Source organism: Tyto alba, unplaced genomic scaffold (genome assembly GCF_018691265.1).
Source record: "Tyto alba isolate M040663 unplaced genomic scaffold, T.alba_DEE_v4.0 Super-Scaffold_6, whole genome shotgun sequence".
NCBI lineage: Eukaryota > Metazoa > Chordata > Aves > Strigiformes > Tytonidae > Tyto > Tyto alba.
This window is the reverse complement of record NW_024881327.1, coordinates 26,141,602-26,156,376: the sequence shown is the minus strand read 5'-3', so window position 1 is coordinate 26,156,376 and position 14,775 is coordinate 26,141,602. Positions and strand designations below refer to the sequence as shown.

The 14,775-nt window shown below is 41.5% G+C and overlaps 1 protein-coding gene across 6 annotated transcripts in view; it reads right to left on the bottom strand.

Annotated features, from left to right (window-relative positions):
- Positions 1–14,775, bottom strand: part of LNX1 (ligand of numb-protein X 1) — a 158,226-nt gene that overhangs the window by 29,501 nt on the left and 113,950 nt on the right. For all 6 annotated transcript variants that reach the window (XM_032998983.2, XM_032998986.2, XM_032998985.2 and 3 more), the window contains 2 exons: positions 6,575–6,816; positions 4,809–4,964 (listed from right to left, as the gene is read on the bottom strand). In XM_032998983.2, the coding sequence (XP_032854874.2) occupies positions 4,809–4,964; positions 6,575–6,816 (398 nt within the window). The remainder of the gene's footprint in view (positions 1–4,808; positions 4,965–6,574; positions 6,817–14,775) is intronic.

The window sequence follows — 14,775 nt, the reverse complement described above, 5'->3', positions numbered from 1 at the left end:
CAACTTTTTCTCCACAACTGATTTTCATTTAACATTTCATTCTCCCAGGGGTTTGCCGTCATTTTGATTTCATTTCCTTCCATTAATTCTCCAGGGATGCTGGTCTGATGCAGGGGACAGGTAGAAGGCAATGCCAGTTCTAATGTCTCTTCTTGCTTCTGGACATTCCTCTTACCAAATGAGTCCCAAAATAACTAAAATGAAACTGTTGTAGAGTTGAATGTGTCTCAAAAGAGTTGTGGCTATCTCACTTACAGCAGGCAAAATTTATCGGTCTGCAGTGGAGGAAATGCTTCAGAGCCAACCTTTTCTTCTGGAAATTGCCTGGCTCATCGTCCTACAGCAAAGTGCTTTGAACCAGATCTGTAAGATTTCCAACAGCTGTTTTGGGAAATAAGAACTGCAACTGAGTCAAATCTGGGGAAAGCAGAAACAGCATGTGATTCCTGCAGGGTGCAGCCTTCCTGACACAGAAGTTGGGCTGTGCTGTCTTGTCCTGGGGCTGGATAAGACACTTTCTTTTCTGCACATAGAGAGCCCTAATGCCATGAAATGGTTGGTACCTAGAGCCATCTGTGTTTCACTTACCTTCTTTTTCTTCGCATACCTTTCCCAAACTTTGAAGTATTTATAACATATATCTATTTTATATATACACATAAAATACAGTGGGGCTCAGACTGAACAGTAGGAGTGAGATACACCCATAGAACAGGAAAGTCTCTTTCTGTGGTCCTGCCAGTGCCTGCCAGGACTGCCTTGTTCTTGACTTCTGCAAAGCAGTAACAGATGGAGAACCATGAGACTAAGAAGAATGAGTTTGACTTTGAACAACATTTGACATCCTCAAGCAATCATAAATTCAATTTATTTTACAATGGCTTGACTGCAAAATGGAACTGATGAATGTTTTTGAAAATCAGCAGCACAGCTCTCTTTTACTGTAAAACTGTATAGAGGTTTTTGCAATTGCATTCCCAAATTCTTTCCTCCTAAAGCGTTAGCTGGTTTACAACTTTTATTTGTAGATCAGTTTGAGTAAAGAGTATATAAATCTATAGTCTTTCTTGGGACTGAATTTAAAAAGTGTGATGTAAAACTAAGATCACAGTGATACAAATAAGCATAGCAAAGCTGGAGCGGTCTTTGCTTGGAGGTATTTTATCATTTAAGTAGATTGTCAAGGTCATTTACACTAGTAGATCCAGCCAGAAGATATTACATCTTAAATGCATCAGTGCTGGAAGGACACCCCTGTCACCTTCCCTCACATCTCAGAATGAAACCATCTCTTTTAAACTTTCCTAACTTCTACTTCAGACCTGGAAAACTATTTGTAGCTGTAAGTGCTAGTAATGCAATTACTCTTGTGTAGATATCACATGTTTGGGTGCTGCACTAAAAATACTTCTTTGAATGGGTTATTTACAAAAGACAAAATTATTAAAAATGAGAAAAACTTAACGTCTCCTTCCCTCAAACATTTTCTCATCAGTGTTTGCACTTTTCATTCACTTCTAACATTTTCTTCAGTTTGGACAATGAATAGTTCTCTGCTGAAAATGTCCCCAAAATGTTTAAACAGAGGAACAAAGAAAACCTGAATAATTTAAATTAAAATGGGTGCATATGACATTGTTTAAACAAATCAAACCACAGGTTGCAAATGGAAATCATTAAATAATCTTCACAGTGCAGGACTGCTACCTGTTCCAGATATAAGATAGCATTAGACTGTAACTATTTCTGTGCTGTAATTAAAACAGAAACACATTTGCTGTTATATATCATATTTTTCAGTGTCCCTGGGTGGCAAAGGAGTTCTCCAAAACTAGTACTGCATTCAGCTTCAAGCAGAATCATGGTTATTTGAATATTTTTTTCTCCCACATCAGGAATGATTATTTTGGCTTGTGCCCTCACAGTCATATTGCAACTGATCATTGGACCAACAGACATGTCAAGTTCAGATTAAAGGCACTTACACCCTCTCCAGTGGGCAAATAGTTAATCTGACATCAGTGCTGGTGATGATCCATAGGTACAGACTATGGGTTTCGTTCTCAGAGCTCTTTCGACAAAAATACAGGCAAAACACAGTTTAAACAGAGACATCTGAACTAAGATGAGGCAATTCTGAAAACTGGGGACAGATGGACTTATAATACAATGAGCTTTGTCAGGTTATCTGACTGCTCCTTTATCAACAAGAGGTTATCAGCAAGAAAAGGTTATTTCACTCTGTGCCTGATGTGAGGCTGGAAGAGTCTCAGCTATATTCTGCTCACACAGTGACTAAGCCTGGTGAGAAAAGGAGCCACCAGAGAGGTGGTGAGGTGCCATCCGATATCCTGGAGCAATGAGGCGTGGCTGAGGTGTGCTCTCCGGTGGTCCCAGATATGAACCTGTGAAACTTGGGGCAAGGCAGCAGCAGCTTTCACACTGACTGTGGGCACCTCTGAGGCCAGGTACCACCACCCACTGGAGCACATCCATTCCCTGGTGAGTGGAGTGTCAATGGCGAGACAAACATGTGGGGCTGCCTTATTCCAATGGGTTTGGGCTGGATATTTAGTGAGCGCAAGACAGAACATCCCACAGCTATCCCTAAAGTTTGACCAGCAACTCTAATCAGGAGTCCAACTGCAGACTTCTCAGAACAGCTGAGGATTTTAAAAAAATAAATAGAAGAAGAAAATATAGAGAACTGGAGAAGAAAACAAGCCTCCAGCTGGCAGGGTGATGATAATTGCTACAGAAAGAAGTATATTCATTTCCTCCTCCAACAAGAAGAAACAGAGAGAGCCTTTGAGATGCCATTACACGAAGCACGTGTTGCAAAGGACTGAGTAGAAATCTTTGTTAAAGTTGTATTACTGCAAGTTACTTGCTTGTATTTTTTAAAGACCAAATTTCAGAACTGTATAATCAAAATACATTCTTTGCATATATAATTAATACAGTAATTTAGGTACCCAGCTTCTGTGATCTCATACATAAGAGTAACTGCTCATTAAGTAATTATATGCCTATCTGGTTTTTCCAGTGCAGTAGAATATATTTGGATGCTTACAGGAATGATTAGTGCAGAGGAATGAAACCACAAGCAGAGTCAAGGAGAGAATGACAATCTTGACACTGTCATTGAGGCCCTAGAGTGATTTCCACTTCAGGGCCCCATTATACATCCCTTAAAAAGGAGACAACAACGTTTTTCATTCTGCTGGAAATGTAAAGGCCAGTGTCATCTTCACACCTCCTTCTGTTAACATCTGAACAGCACTGTATTACTGAATAGGTAATGTTGGCATCCAAATAATCCACACACTCTGGACGTGAAACCAAGCTTTCAGTGGAGCAATTACTAATGTCAACTATAAGCCTAGGTAGAAAACAGTCATAAAAATGTCTGTGTCCCATTCTGAAGAGATGTCTTTTGAAAAATATTAACTTAAGACATGCATAATTTCACTCCAGCTGAAGAATGACAAGTTTTACTTACATTGGATTGAACAATTGCTAGGGAATGAGAACCATATCAATCTGCTCAAAGAGAGCTGTAGACAACTTACTTGCAAAATTTTACTTGGGGAAAAATAATAAAATATTTGGGACAGTAGGGTTATTAATGATGTTTCCAGGCCAAGGAGCAGATTCCCATTATTTTTATGGAAAAGGTTCACAATTTTGAACATTTATCAGGTTTTATCACCAGCAAATATGTGGACTAGGATAGTAAGTACCGAGAACACAGTAACATAGTGAAACTCTTCTAAAGCAATAAACAAATAAAGCAGAAGAAATATCAAACACCCCAAATTGTTCTCCAATTCACCACTTCAAGAATAATAATGCCTCAACACAGCATATGGCAGCTTTTTGTCCTTATTTTGTGTGGCTTTCAATGACAACTTGAAATACGGAGCAAAGGAAAGTTGGATGTTCTGTCTTCTTAAAGCCCTTACCCTGGATGTTTGATCTAGGAAGAGATGTGAGGTGCTGAGGCATCAAGCAAAAGAATAATAAGCTCAGTGAAGACCTTGATTAAGACAATCATTTCCACTCTATCATCACTTCCTCTTGATGCATGAATGCTAATGTTGGCTTCATAATTACAGTCCAAAGCAATTAGTAACGTTTGCTTATTGCTTTGAGAATGCCAAATGTTAAGTGTTACTGACTGCCAGACCCCTCATCCTTGACATACGTCAGACAAACTTGCCTCTCCCCCCTGTTTAAGAGCAGAGCATTCTTACCTCACCACCTGCCTGGCTGAGGTGATACAAGTCTGCTATCAAGGTTCCCACAGAAGTGCTGGAATAATTACAGTACTTTGCACTTTCATACCATCCTTCCACTGGGAATTTCCAGTGCTTCATAAACATTAGCCAAAACTTATAAATTTCCTATAATGTATGATCACTGTGATCTGTTTGCTTTAGGGGGACAGACACATGCTGATGAAGTCTCTTGAACAAAATGATGGAGCAAATCAATGACAGCTCCACTAATAGTTCCCAGATGCCCAGATCCCACATCCCGTGTGCTGGGTACTGGGCTGGCTGTAGCACGCAGACTGTTACCAGAACAGCCCTACGTGAGGTCCCACACACCCCAGCAATATTCTTGCCTGCCAATCACTAACAACTTTTTAAAGAAGAAAATAAGGAAAAATTGACTTTTCTGGGTTTTTTAATCATGCACAGCCCACCACATGAAAGGCATGTCAGTCATGGACATCTAGTTCCCACGTGGATAAGGTCCTCTACTCCATTTTAAGTGATAACACAAGCAGAACAAAGCATTACCTTCCTCTCCAGCAGCAGAGTTTCCAACAGCCTCCCTTTCCCGGTCAGCCTGGTTGGAAACAGCGCTTCCACTTTTTGTCCTTCGGAGAACACTGAACGCCTTGTTTATTTTTTTAAAAGATCTGCTTCTTATAGTGGAGCGTTCAAAGTGTCGAGCTGCAACAGCAGGAAAAACCAAATCAATACATTTCAGCAGTTCTGGACTAGAACCACATCATTTCTGCAGCCGTCAGCATAAGATGGAGCATAACATCAACAGCAAGGCTGCCTGCACTTCACCTTTGCACCTGACTCCAGCCGACACTCCGAGGTTGCACCCACCTGCATCTGGGTACAATTATCCTACCTCTGTCCTACACCTTGGAATTGCCACCTTCCCTGTTTTTCCAGCCACACACAGAAATCTCCTGTGAGTGTGGGAGCCTGGGAGAGAATAAGCCTCAGTCAAGGCAGAATCCGCAGCAATCCTGTGAAAAACGCATATAAAAGGAAGAAGCACTGCCCTTCCCAAGCTGTGTAACTTTGGCTAAAAAAAAAAAAAAAAAGCTGGAAGTTGTTAAAATCTCTTCTTGAAAACAACCCCACACTACTGCCTCAAAACCCTGCAGTGTTTCCAAAGCCATCAACAATAAGCAACAACTTCATGACAAAAATTCAAAGATTATCAGGTAGGAGAGGCCAGCTAAGTCACATCTTCTAACCTGGGTAAGGTAATGCAAAAAAAAAAAGTCATAATACTTCCAAAACATGTCACTCTCTTTTCCATCCCGCTGAAGATATCTTCATGGCTGTTGCTGTTCTGTCTCTTCAAGCTCTGCATGCTAGCCAAACATTGTAATCTAATAGTACAACATTCCCTCAAACCAGACTGCAGCCTCTAAACTCAATAAAACTGGAGGGATTTAATTTCATTCTGGAGTTCTCTTCTTGCCCCCTCCCTTTCCCTGCCTCTCTAGCCCCATGCAGACAAGAGGGTAACACTGATCATTTTCTAGTCTTTCTTCAGCCCTTCATCCATTCTCCCAACATATAGCTGGTGCAACACAAGGTGAGCTATCCATTTTGTCTTCAGAGTCCCCAAATGCAAGCTCTGAACTCCCTGTTAGTGCTCTGGAGTCTGTCCTTGGCCAGGTCATGTTTTTCAAATAACACTTATCAGAGACAGGTGTAGTGTCACAGGGTGAAGGATCGAGATGAAGTCTCCTGGTGCAACTTCTCCCTGACTATGGTTATTTCAGCATGACCAGCTCCTCTGAGCTGCACCTCCCTGGGAGGCTGGCAAACATCCCCCCAATCTCCCAAGGCACTTCTTAAGGTTGGTTTTCCTTCAAATACTTGGCAATTGCCAAACACATTTCCCAACAGGCTTTTGGTTATATGCTCATGACATGGTCTATGAGGGTTACTTGGGCCACCATGTTTTGGTGAAGCCATTACACAGCTACACCATCTCCCCAGCACATCACACATGCCATTTGCTCTTCCAACTGAGATGACTTGCCTAAATAATCTTTCTTAAGAACTGTGGTTTGCATGTGTGCAGCTAGTTCATCTTTAGCGTGATGCTGCCCCCAGCCAAGCAAGTTTGGTTTTCACCTCAAATCTATCGGGTCACTGAATGTGCAATTTGATAAGCCATATAAAATGAAAACTTTCGTTCTCTTTTTTTTTTTTTTTTTTTTAAAGCCTCCAGCAACATATGTTTCACAGAAATCAAATGCTGAAAGAGGCTACCATGCTCTGAAAACATCCATTTTAGATCTTACTTCTGTTTCGGTTGCTGCAATGCAGGTCTCCAGGGCTGCTGCCTGACTGGCTGTCCTCCGAGATGGGGCTGAAGGCTGGGTTCACCAGCCCCGGCTCATCTGTCATTAAGGCAATGGCTGCAGCTGCCGAGAGCTCAGGGCCCAGGGCAGCTACTGCTAAGCTGGAGCCATGGTCTGGAGAGAAGTCTTGGGAACGCCTCTTCCGTTCCTTGGTAAGGCCATAGTGGGATGCTCCTTTACATCTAAGGAGAAGGGAGAGAAAGGGAGACATGATAACAGGTTGTATTTAAACATTGCCTACATTTACTGGAAATTATCTGGTGCCAAGGAATCGCTTGGAGTATAAACTGACAATCACAGTGGCTGATGAAACATGGATGTTTAACAAGAGGGAAAAATGCCAGTCCCATCATGTTACACAGAATCATTAAGAAGGAAAATTGTCCTTCAAAGCAGCTATGTTATCGCCTTACATGGGAAGACTACTGGTGGTCAAGAAAAAATAGAGAACTGCAACCTTGTGTGTAGTCTCATGTGTATAAATAGTTACTGTGGATTCAAGAGGACAGGAATAGTAAGTGGTTAATTAAGCCAGAGGCTACAGTATGTAATTTCCCCATTGCCTCTGGTCAATGAAGGAGAGCAGGGTTAGGTCTGACAGCTTCTCCAGGTCTGCTGGGGAAATAAAAGGCACCTTACCCAGTCCTGCGCCCTGAAAAACCTTACTGGTCATCAAGGCAGTCACACCAGGAGCACAGCACTGTGGTCCTTCATGCAGGAGACAGGGTCTGCCCTTCAGGTAGAGGCCAATGCCACCAACGGAGGGAGGGCTGTAGGCAGCAGCCAAATGCCTGGGGTCTGTGGGAATCAAGTCCCCGTGCGGTGCCCGTACAGACCATTTACTACTTGAACTGCACCTGACAAACTGTGTTCAAATTCAGTCAAGGAGATGAAGTTTCCACCTCTGCCATACCAGCTCAGCTGAGACACTAAAATAGAGGCCTCATTTCCTTGACGGAATAAGATGTGCAAGAGGTGTGGGAGGGTCCCACTGGCCCCACAGCCCCACCAGAGCCAAGGAGGGAGCACAGGGCTCCCATCGAATGACTGAGCACAGGTCCTCAGACCTCAGAATGAGGTACTGGGACCAGTCTGGGACTTCACCAATTTGGGGAACTCAATGCTGGTTCTAAAATAGTTCTGGAGGAAAATGCAAATCCTAAATCCTGACTTGACCTCCTCAGTGACAAAATCCTCCATTTCTGGTGGAGACATTCATGTTCCCAGAAGATCTAAAGATACAGCGTTGGAACAGGCAAATTACAAGCCTGCTTTGAAACACCTTACTTGTGGTCCCAACTCTCTGCTCTAGATTCATTCTGGACTGCAGAGGCAGGACCATGCATAACATTTCTTTCTTAAGGCTTGTTAAAGAAAGTCACTTGAATGATATTAAAGGTTGTTGTGCACTTTGTGAGTCAGCATTTAATTAAAGCTGTAAAGTAACTAAAGAGACAGAGTGGCCCAAGGACACAGCACCTGTGACTTTTGTTCCAGCACCACTTCTGCCCAGAGCCCGCTCACTAGAACATCATTCACTGCATTTAAAAAAAAAAAAAAAAGAAAAAAAGAAGTCTTCGTTTTAATCATCATCTAATGAGCTTGGCCTACTTGCAGTTACTATTATCTCTTTCTTCATAGCAAAGGCTAACTGATGACTTTCATAAAATTGCCCTGTAGGACGAACTCACAGAAATAACTGCAGAAAGCCTTAGGGATAGAAAGCTCTTCGTAATATATGTCATACACAAAAGGCAATGCATAATACATACAGTACACAATGCTAGTGGGTTAAGTGTCAGAAGAAGAAGCAGTACACTGAACAGAGGCCTTGGAATAGAAATGATTTATGGAAACAGTTCTTGGGATAGAAAGAAGAGATGCGGACAGGTCACAGAGCTCTCTATATCAGCTTCAGGGTAACAGTTTAATTTCTCTTACGGTATTGGCTTTTTATGAGAGACAACTGAATTAAAAACTTTTTTTAGCACTACATTATGATTTACCATAATTTAGCACCATTTACCTCATACCACTTCTGACAACTTTTGTCTTAAAGGGGGAAAAAAACCCCAACCCAAATTGTATCATATTGATGCAACTGTGTAAGGGCTTTGTATATGTTTTAAGGTTTGGATGGGAATGGTTTCAGCAGAAGCTATTTCTGATACCTTTCACAATCTAAATGAGGTGTCTCAAAAGAAAATACTCTTATGGAAGAGAAGGTTGGTCAACTATTTCAAAAGACCAACAAAAAGCTATTTGGAGCACCTATTCCAAGACAAGACTGCAACAATAATTGTGTAAAAATGTGCCTCCACTGCAGCAGGTATTTTCCTATTTCTTCCCCCAAAAAAGAGGTGTGACTTCCTCACCCCCACCACATCCCACACCATGGCAGGATGCTCTCCTCTATTTCACAGAGAGCAGAACCACAAAAGCCTTCTCCTCCTGCAGCCTACCTAACCTTCTTCAACACAGAATTTTGGGAACCTGTCCTTGATCCCTCCCATTTGCAGTAAGGTCACATTTACTTATCCAACATTCACTTATACTCAAAAAAATAGTTAAAAAATAGTCTGAAAATCTAACACAATGAAATGAATACAAAGAAACTACTTCAGGGTGATTTGTTTGCTGTTCTCAAAAGACAATCTTTGCAAAGATTCAAAATATGATAAGAAATATTTCTACTCCACTTTTTATATTTTTTGTCTCTGTTACTGTGCCAACAAAATTTCAGTAGTTGGTGTTGGAGCACCAGCCTTGTGAATGGCTCCTCAAATGCAGATCTTTATTTTTGGTGGGTTGCATGAAGATCAACATGAAGATCAGAAGTGGCTCTGACCAAAGATTCCCAGCTACATGGATTCAACAGTTGCCTGGTGCCCATGTGCACTTCACTTTCTGTGGAAAACCTCACTCACTGCTGCTGGCTGCACTGCAGACACCCAGTTAACAGCATCAATCCAACAGCAATGAACAGAAGACAGTTACTTTGAATGTAGAGAGGGCTGACATGCTTTAAGATGTGGCTTATTGGATAAGACAAGTTGTCATGATACAAAGCACAAGGCATATCTTTCTAACTCTGCCAGAAATAGTTAAAAGAGAACCAAAGTTCTTCAAGTATGAGCACTGAAGTTATTTCTTAAATAATTGTGGCAGGCATAAATGAACACAAATCAAGACCTCTTTCTTCCGATGAATGCAGTGTCCTTGAAGAAGAAAAAAAAGTCCCAAGCCCTCAAACTTGTAATAAAATCTGCAACAGCATCTCTTCACTTTCATTGTTTTCCTTGTGCTGACACTGCTGTGATAACAGAAAACAGAAGAGATGACTGTCTAAGTGGAATCATATTTATAGTGTCTCAGCTACATTTTTCCATATGGCTGGATTTGGCTCCCAGAAAAGAGAGATCCATAAAACAGCTACATGCCAGTACTAATTATCTCTCTCACTGTGATTATTAATCAGCTGCCTGATTTACAGCTGGAAGAGCAGGATAACTGATTAACGTAGTCCAGTCATAAAGTGAACCCAAGACTGTCTGGTGGCCAAGGTGAACTACAGATTTATGTTCCTTCTCAGTCACACTGGACAGCGAGTACATCCGTGTAGCAGTATGATACCGAAAAAATTTGAAGGCCAAAACCAAGAGAGATAAACAGACATGAATAATGTGTGCTGTACGGTTCATGCCATTAAAGTCATGTCACTAGGTGTGTACGGGAAATTCAGAAAATAGTTTCTGCTATTTGCACAGCCTCTTTTATGAAGCAGAAATGTGCTGTCCTAAATCCTAGATATATGACCTAACCACCAGGCAGCAAGAGGGCAATGGTGGCTGATGAAACTCCACCCAGGGCTGCAATTCTGGCTGGCATCAACACCGGTGGCCACAGGGAAAGCCTTGCCCCACGCCCTGCTCCTCACATGAGGGAGGATCTACACTCCAGGCTTCAGGAGCAGCACATCCCAAGTGCTGGAGCCCAGAGATCCAAAACCCCATGACTGCCTTAACTTGGTCCTACCATTTGTAAAAACAAGCTTCAGTCAAGGCCAGTAGAAAAATTTCCATGTGATTTGTAATTCAAATGAAAACAGTGGTTTGAAAACAGAGATTCATTTTCCTTTTCACTTTTCCCTGACTCATGAAGCAAAAGAGATCCTCAAGGTGAGGTTGACCTCAAGGATTTCCATGGCCCAGGTGGACACAGGGGCAAAATGTAAAGGCAAAACATAAACAAGGACAACTGCATAGATTTTTTCACTTCACTTCTAGTGATCTAAATAAAAAAAATCACAGGCAAAAAATATACGTATATATTTTTAATGCATTTGCTCTTTTAAAAACACCCTGCTTTCTCTCTGTGTCACTTCACAGGCTATCCTTCTTTCTCCCTGTCTCACACCTGACTGCCTGGGCAGGAAACAGGGGAAAAAGGGAATCTAGAGGTCTGGCACAAATAAACAGAGCAGAAGCTCTCCCTGCCCAGTTCCAACAGTGCTTTCCCAAACTCACTTCCAGCGCACTCATATTTTGGTGCTGTTTTGCTTCAGTGTAGCAGCAATGGACACACTGTCTGAATGCAATTAAGAATAATGTATACAAAGCACTCAGGATTGCCCAGCAGAAGAAAATACTGCATAATAGGCTGCCATCACTGATCCAAAGCTAAAACTGATCAGGGTAGACAAGTATGTTTCAGTTTTGCCCTCACTACAAGTAGTGTCATCCCTGTGTAATTTGGACTTAATGTAAGCCAGGGTCAGAAGTACCAACAGTGTGCATCACACCCCGACCCCACCACACAAACTCTCCTGGCTGCTCTGGTACCTCTGAACTGATCCGGTGGAAAGGCTGATGGAGAAACTGAAGGTGATTAACAGGCAGCATCCTGGATAACCTGGTGTTGATAACCTCACTTGTGAGAGACCCTGGTGAGAGACTCCTGCCACATCTGGGAAGGAAGCCGGGGGATTTGAATTGGAGAGGTTGACTCACAAGAAGGTGTTGGCAGTTCTTGCCCTACAGGAACCATTCGCACTGTGTTTGCATCAGCAGTGACTGTAGCCCAAACATAACCCAAATACCATATGGATTTCAGGCCAAATGCCTAAACTCTAAAGCCTTCTGCAACTCCATCATAAAGGAGTGAACTGACTTGATCAGTTCTCAGGCAGAGGTGATACCACCTCTTCTGATCTTACTTTTGCCAACAGTGCACCGGGAACTGGAGGCAAAAACTAAAAATAAGAGAGGCACCTAAACTCCAACTAAATCCTATATTACAGATCTAAGTTGAAATGCAGCAAATGCACAATGTACCTTTTTAAATGCATTTGCCTTTTCTGCTATTTATAAAGGACTGTGTCATGTCAAGCACATTCTTCAAGCTACTGTAATCACCAGCTATGGCTAGGAAGATTCTGCCTCCATTAAACCTTCCTCAATATTCATAAAGAAGAGGATGAGCTATCTAAAAAGCAGAGCTTAACCTCCTGGATTACTGTTTCCAACCAACATTTGCTGAAAATCTGCCTGCAAAAACCTTGTCTAAACTAAATGTAAATAGAAACAGGCTGTTTTCTGCACCTGCACTTGAATTTCATAATGCCAACAACATTTCTAGATGTTTACCACTGTTATTCTGTGCACTCTGTACCCTGGCATTGATGCACTTGGGTATCCTCTCCCTGATGATCTCCCAGTGTCAGAGGCTTGACATCTTGTTTGGGGGGGAAAAAATTGCTCATTTTTCACCTGACTTAAGTGGGAAATTGTCCCAGTTACTATTACTCTTTCACTTCAATAACCCTATAAACACAAGCCTTTTAGAGGCAGCTTCCTGACACCTGGGGCACCAGGGCTGGCTGGGAGCAGGCCGGCGGCTTGACCTCCGCTGCCTCCAGAGAGTTGGGGATAAGCGATCCCGTCCTACGCTTCCATAAACACTGCTCTGCTCCATGTCAGCATGAAGATATCTATGATAGAAGTTCAGATGAGGCAAATGGCTTCTCTGTCTAGCTGTCAGAGATTTTCTCATGTTATTTGCTCTCTATTGTCAACCATATAAACATATAACTTATAAAATATAAACATATAGGAGATTCAGTGGTTCTATATTTCTGCATTACTACTCTACAAATGTTTACAAAGGCCCTCATAACATTTATTTCTTTAAGCTAAAGTTAGTTAGCTTAAATACTTTCCCACAATATAGGAAAAACCTCTCAGATATCTATTTTTTTTCAGTTTGATTTCTGCATACCCCTGTTATGGTTTCCTAAGCATTTTTTATGCTTTTTGTTTTAATGAAGCCATCATAACTCAACAAACTCTAGAACTACCTTACTAGCAAAGCCTAAAGTTGTGCCGTGTCCTATCTGCAAAGATATGACCCCAGGGAAGGGCTGTCATTTTTACAATGCTTTTGCACTATGATGCTGTCAAACAAAATATATCTGTATATTATATAAGGAACATGTGTAAGAGCATCTGTGTAGTTGCACTTCCATGTCAGCTACACTGTATGAATTTTGGGTGCACTAGAAGAAGGACATATAGTTCCCACAGATTAAAAAAGGAAAGGTTTTCTAAGCATATGAGGAAAATATATATTGAGTGTTCTTTATAATTACTATGATAGTCATCAGCTACAGTGATGCACTCCCATTTCTGTGATTTGGTTGCTGAGACGGAGGGGCAAGCATGGCTAGCAATTTTGGTACAGGCCCTTGAAAGTATTTTGCGTTGGTGAAGAATGGAATTGCTGTTCAGAGTTCAGTTCCCACAGTTCCCAAATCTACCGATGGACAGCCAGCCAGAGCCAGACACAAACTGAACATGCATTCAATGGAAACAAAATCCCCATTTTAAATTTGACTGCTCATACTGAGGGAAGGGAGGAATATCCAGATTTCCCACTAGTTTTCATGAGAATTGAAAGAACCTGGATCACATTTTCATTCTTACATGTACTGTAGAGTTTAAACTTCATGTACATGCTACCAAAGTATCACGTAACATGTGGTCATGTTTAAGCTTCTTTTTTTCCTTCTCTTTAAAAAGCAAAAAGCTGTATTTCAACCACCATCATTAGCTTCTATTATGAAATCTTTTAAAAGGCCTATTAACCTCTATCATGGGAACAGGGAATTGGAAAGAGTAGGTAAACAATACTAGTTGCCTGCAATTGTGGGCAAAAATCATGACTGAGATTATTGTGCAATGATCCCATTTGTTGTTGGGACTGTGTATAAACTGTTGGTCCAGATAATGTTTTCTTCCTCCCCTGATACTTCTTTCAGTCCATCATTCTGTTGCTGATGATTTTGAAACTACCATTGAATTGATCTTTTCAAGGTTCAAGCATCATTTCAAGTTCTAGTCTTAAATCACTCCAACAAATTGCAACTGTCTTACATATAGGAGAATGGAGTTGTAAATTGCTAGATACAGCTGGCGGGGAAGTTAGCATATGGGCTGGAAATGCCAGCTTCTTCTATGGATTAACACAGCTTCTGTATTGTGCCTAACACAGCTCCTACTTTAGAGAAACTAATATTCACCATTGACTTGGTAGTTTCACATTCTGTTGCCCCTTCCCCACCTGTGCCCAAGCCACCAATGCTCTGAGAATGCACAAGGCCATCAGCAGCCTGTTCCCACTGCTCACATAAGGCATGGCCTTGGGTTGCTGCTACAGCTCCTACATTTTCCAATGGTGTCTTTAAATATAATGCTTTTAGAACACAAGTAGACATTGAGCAACAAAAATTAGGAATTAACTAGTGTGAAAGACTGCAGTCAGCCTATCAATCATTATTTACTCCTAGATTACTGTAAACAAACATTTGTCATCGCAGGGAAGTTACTGGCCAGAAATAGAGAACCAGAGTGATCTTGCATGATGCAAAACAACAGCAGTATTTATTTATTTTGAACTTAATTAAATACTGAAGCTCCCCAAGACTAATCTAAATATCTCATTCAATCTACTCACACCAGCTGACATGAACAAGGAAAAGAGGATCAACACACTATCTCTAACTCTTGGTAGGTGCTCAGGTACTGACACAGCAAGGAACCTATGAGTAACTGGGTAGGACATTCAAAGCAAAGTAAGAGGGAAAA